The sequence below is a fragment of the Epinephelus moara genome, chromosome 21 (assembly GCF_006386435.1).
Source record: "Epinephelus moara isolate mb chromosome 21, YSFRI_EMoa_1.0, whole genome shotgun sequence".
NCBI classification, from domain to species: Eukaryota; Metazoa; Chordata; class Actinopteri; order Perciformes; family Serranidae; genus Epinephelus; species Epinephelus moara.
The window spans coordinates 8,775,996-8,781,678 of NC_065526.1; the positions used below are offsets into that span (position 1 = coordinate 8,775,996).

General features: G+C 40.0%; 1 protein-coding gene across 1 annotated transcript in view; it reads right to left on the reverse strand.

Annotated features, from left to right (window-relative positions):
- The window catches only part of elovl1a (ELOVL fatty acid elongase 1a), a 5,524-nt gene extending 2,066 nt beyond the window's left edge, over window positions 1-3,458 (reverse strand). The window contains exons 1-7 of the mRNA XM_050033280.1: window positions 3,149-3,458; window positions 2,278-2,370; window positions 1,894-2,084; window positions 1,695-1,775; window positions 1,534-1,590; window positions 1,305-1,410; window positions 992-1,131 (exon numbers count right to left, since the gene is read on the reverse strand). Of these exons, the coding sequence (XP_049889237.1) occupies window positions 992-1,131; window positions 1,305-1,410; window positions 1,534-1,590; window positions 1,695-1,775; window positions 1,894-2,084; window positions 2,278-2,338 (636 nt within the window). The 5' untranslated portion in view covers window positions 2,339-2,370; window positions 3,149-3,458. The remainder of the gene's footprint in view (window positions 1-991; window positions 1,132-1,304; window positions 1,411-1,533; window positions 1,591-1,694; window positions 1,776-1,893; window positions 2,085-2,277; window positions 2,371-3,148) is intronic.
- Between the last annotated feature and the right edge of the window lie 2,225 nt (window positions 3,459-5,683).

A 5,683-nucleotide genomic window follows, 5' to 3' on the forward strand; every position in this document is an offset into this window, starting at 1 on the left:
CAGTCATTCTGTCTGTCCCACATTTTTCTACTCACTGACGTGGTCAATCTATGTGAAACTGCACATAGGCATTGAGGATTGGCATAGGTAGAAGGTGACAAAGCTACCAATGGGTATGGACTAGTCATGTTAATTTGGGGATGGCAGAGCCATTTGGTGACTGAATTCACTCTGTTCGGCAGTTCAGCTCAGTGCACGAGATAAGAAACGGGAGTGAGGAACCCAAACCAACAGCTTAAGTCAACGTGAGATCAAAACAAACTTGTTATATTAGGTAACATTATTTTTTAGCAGAAATAATTGTTTGTGTTATTGTTCACTCGTACATGGTGAATATAATTTTTAACATTGGGTTTTGTTGTGTATGTGCTAACTGGCTAACTAGCATCTTGAATCCATCCTGTCGTTCCCTGTCGCCTGCTTATATGGAGAGATAGCGAACATGCTAGTTGGTCGTTGGCTGTAATCTTCGTGCTGTGTTCAAGTGCAACTTTCTGGCCGAGACACAGGTGGCGTGAGGCAACGCAACAGTCCGCCTTGTCGGCAGTCGTTTTTTAATGCTGGTTTGGTGTGTCTGGGCTTTTAGAGGTGCCATATAGCACTTTATTGCGTTTAATTTTTTTTAGCCTTGGGGCCCTTGAATGATGCCAGATTCTGATGAGTAAATATGCTTCTAAATGGTACTAAATTCTTGCTGAGAAACCTAATATGTTACCTTTTCAAGCCTAGAATATTTCCGTGAACATGTAAAAAGGTTGAGAGCCACTGATTTAACATGTCATCCTCTAAAAATACACTCTTTCCCCAAAAAAAAAAACACTAAACTAAACTAAACTATACTAAGTTGAAGAACCAGTAGAGAACCTCTAAAGAACAATACAATGACTCAAAAGGTTCCTTGTGTACTACATAGCACCTCATCCCACTTCAAAGAACTGCTGAGGAAATTTTTTTCTGAGTATGAATAAATAATTTTAAAAAAGGGACATACAAGCTGAATGGCAGTCATGTACTTCTTCCACCACAGGTATTTCTGGAAGCGAGGTCCCGCAGCAGAGAGAAGATAGTAAAAGTACATGATGACGTGGACGGTTGCGTTCACCATGGCATGGAAGGAGCCCATTCCTCCAACTTGAAAGGGGAAAAACAACACAGGAAATTATGTGTTTAATTAGACATTTTTATGCAACTGTACAGCGATCTCCCCAATTTCTGTACTTTCATTTCCACGGATGCAAAGTAGTACAATGGCTGTAATTTGAGTTTGAGAGTTTTGCATTGATAATATGCTCTGTTAACCTCACCAGGAGTCAGAGTGATGCCCCACCACCACGACCAGGGCATGAAGGAGTGATGGAATACATGGAGAAAGGTGATCTGGCTTTGTTTCTTCCTCAGCACAAAGAATAGCTTAAATAAAAAGCAGAACAAGCTTAAGTTAATATGCACAAAGATATGCCGAAAAAGGTCAGACAAATAAAGAGTCACCAGAAACAGCAAAAGGAATGTTTGGAGAGTTGAAAAGGCCCTTACTGTGTCAAGGAGTTCGATGTATTTTGAAAAATAAAACATCCAAGACGCTCGAATCATCTGGTGGGAGGACAAGAAGAAAGTGGTGTAATGTCAAATATCACAGACAGAAACTAATCTGTATTTCTCAGTTTACAGTTTTTCAGGACATCATAGATACTTACCCGGAGAGCCTGCGGGCTGGTTGACGTGTCGATGAGGTCACACCTCCACGTGTAGGTGGTGCCCCATCCAGACATCATGAACTAGGTGTCAAAAACACATCAGCAGCTCTTGTTAATATTTTACAAGTACTCTAGCTGTTGAAGGAAATGGGGATTTTATCCAGGAAATAATTCAGTTTCTCAGTCTTTTTCTTCTTACCTCATACACTATGTAGGCGTTCAGTAAAACCATGCTAGCGTTGTACACAATCATGGCTGTGTTGAGATGGAAGGGCTTGCGGTTCGCCATGACCCGGGGTCCAACATACACTGAGAGGAAGATGTAGCCCAACAGGATGCTGGTCATCTGTACAGGGTGCTGCATCAGTGGGTAGTCTTTGACTCGGGCATCTTGGAGAACAAAAATACACTTTCTCAGTGTCTTGGCGTGTCAGTAATGGACACACACACACAGACACACAGATATCTGGCAGATTCATGGGGTATTTTAATGGAGACCAAAGCAAAATGCCTGTTTCAGACTCACCAGTCATTCATTCATATTCTAACAAAGCAGAAATGTGAAGCTGTAACAGACACTTACCAGTCCTCAATAAAACAGAACTGTGGAGCTCTACAATTTTTGACACGGCTTCTCGCAGCATGGTGATTGCTTGTTTCTTGTCCTATTTATACACTGAGAAAAAAACAAACAAGAAAAGACAACGAGTCAGAAACCAGGAGATGAGCTGAAAGGGAGGACGAGTGGGCAGGTGAGCAACAAAGCGACATGTCCACCTGCTTCCCCACTGACTGAACAAACAGAAGCCAGCTGCACAGGCTTATCAAACACCCCTGAGTGCCCTTGTGTACATCATGTCAAACAAAATACACACAGAAATCTGAACTAGGAGCTCCTTTCACTGCCTGATCCAAAGTGTGGTATATGAGCAAAAAATCCCCACAGGTTTGCTTCATTCAAGTAGAAAACATTCTTTAAGTAATTCAAAAAGAAAACAGTGATTCAGTATTTTAAAAAGACATCTGTATCATGAAGGATTGTGAAACATCTGGGTTCTGCTGTCAGTCTAGAAACAATGAAATACTCTCCTGCTGACTAACAGAGCAAGTCAAACAGGTGAGGCAAAGAACTTGGCCCTCACAGCCGGCTTAGCCAAACTGCTAAGCTACCAAGATACGAGCTGATCGGGATTTCCAGGGACTAAAACTACATAACATGCTCTATTTAAACAGCTGAATAAGTGTTTTGTTGTTCTTAAGCCAGGTGAACCTCACTGAACTATAAAATGGAGGGTGTATCTGGAAGAAGACACCAGTCTAACCTTGATGAATTAAAAAGAAGCATATCCTTACATTAAAAACACATTGAACATTTCTTCTACAGGAGCAGCACAGACACAAATCTCAGATCCTTGAAACTGCTAAAATACATGCTGCTGTGTTAAATGACTCACCTGCTGAGCTCAGGTCCTCAGCACTCACTCCTGTGTGCGCTGCACAGCCGGGGCAGGCAGATCTCAATCCAGAGGATCCAACAGATCAGCAGCAGCAGTGAAAGGTGATCAGGATAAACCAGAAACATGCAGAGCTATTCTGTGGGTGGTAGCCTCCAGCAGTCCTCAGGTGTCTGTGATTCTTTACTTAGAGTTCAACAAGAGAGTGGAAAGTTTCACAGGTGAGAAAATGGGGAAAGAAGTAAGACAGAGAGAGAGAGATGAGTAAAAGTGAGAGGCCAGCTGTTATAACTATAGCACCGGGATCATTCAACTCAATTTAAACCCAGGGGCACTACTACAGAGCTTGCTGGTTTCAGGACCACACCCTGTTTCAGTGCTTAGCTCCACCTTCCTGTCCTCACTTAGCCTGTTTGTGATTGGACGGTCTCATCAATGGTGGTGAAGGGGATGGGGTTATGGAGTTGCAGGCCTTGATTAAAGAAACCAAGACCCATAGGTGAATGGCAAAGCTGCTGTGGCACTGAAATCCCCTTAATAAGCACATGAGGATAAAAAAACTTAACTTTATTTTCAAGATGACAAAGTGTTTTACAAAAAGTTACAGGATAAAAAATGTAAAAACATCTGACTGGTTTTAAAGTAAAGATGCTCCTCGTGCCGATCCAAAAAGATTTGCTCATTTCACTTCAAAAATGTCCCTCAAACATGATTTAGGTTAAAGGTGAAATCACATATCAGACATTCAAGAACCTAACGTCACTTTTTGAGCTGCCCATCCCTCCCTGTGTAGTGGCACAGAGGCTGGGTTCCTGTCCAACCCCTGCTGCTATGACGAGATCTCCTGCGCCTCTGGTTTTACCTGTTCCCCGAGCACCGGGGACGTTGGGTGTGAGGCTTGGGTGAAGTTTAAAAATGTACTCCCCAACTCGTATGTTAGACCGAAAGGCTGACAGGAATGAGAAGAATCTGTGCATAAGAGAAAGACGGAGAGGGAGGGAGGGAGGACTCATCACTGCCTGTTTATATACTGTGTGACAGTTTGGCACATGGTGGCTTTTCAGTGAAGTGCAGGTATGAAAGCCACAGACATAAAATCAATGAAGGTGTGATTAAATCAAAATAAAATCTGAAATGCAAACCTTACCTGTTGATGTGGTTTAACCATGGTAGGCTGAATATTTAGAGTTAAAACCTGCATTAGACAGTTTGTCACTGAGTAAATTATTGGGCAAAGAAAACAACAGCAACTGCATTTGTATCAGAATCAGGTTTATTGTTAAGGAAGTTTTCACATACAAGGAATCTACTTTGGTGTTTTGGTGCACAGACAAGAAACATAAATACAGAATTTTTAAATTTTTTTAAATTATAATAAAAATATAAAAAAAATACTATTTAAAAATATTTGAAATATAGGAATTTAAATTGTATGATAATAATAATAAATATTTGAAAATATGTAAATTAAACTCTTTAAAATTAAAAACCTTTCAGCGTTTTACAGGCCAACAACCCCTTAGCTGAAAAACAGACGGAGCGAATACCCCCTACCACATACATTGTAGGAATAAGTTTAATTTATTAAACTGGGGCTGAAATAATGTGTACAGTGGCCTAAAGTGCCATGTTTATGTTGCAGGTGGGAATAGCCGGAGGATCCATTGGAGGACATTATCACGATACTTAAGTCACGATACAGATTATTGAGATTTTAAATATGTTGTGATATGCTGAGTGTTGTGATAAAATATATTGCAATTTATATTACGTTTTTCAACTGTGAATTATGTCACCCATGGAAAACTTTGTCAACATCTGTTTTATCGAATAAGATACAGTTTCAGTCTGTTCATTTCACCTCAGCCATTTTTTTTGCAGCAAAATGTATCTAATGGACTGAAAAATCAATTAAATATGTTATTCAAATAGGCTACCTAAAGTTTAATTTGTACATATAATTTTTAAAATATATGCAGTAAAAAAGTCCATACTTGGCACTGTGTGATGATGTGATATTGCCACACAAAAATATCACAATACTATGCTGTACCGATTTTTTCCCCACCCCTAATAATAAAGTATATACCCTTCTATGGTGCATAATACTACTTTCTGACAGATTCATGCATCTATACATCATGTTTTAATGTTAAACACACACATGTGGAAAGCACAGTGAATAATAAAGTTCAACATCATCTGTGGCTGGTTACCTTCATTAGATGTTTGGTGAGTGACAGCTTGTCTATACAAGGGCAAGTAAAGGTTCACATCAGCCTCAGGGTGCATTCTTGACTTGTATTTGCTTTTCAGGTACGTAAGAGAGGAAAATCCACTTTCGTAAAATGTTGCAAAAGGCAAAAGGCTCAATACTGCTTTCACTGTCAGTTGTGGGAGGTCTAGCCTATCGTCATTGCTGTGTAAAGGAAATTAAATGGGTTGGGTTGTTTCCTAAAATATGTTGGATTCATGTTAATGTGTGTATTCAGACGTATTTAAAGTTGGGGGAAAAAACTTTCAAAAACATGATCA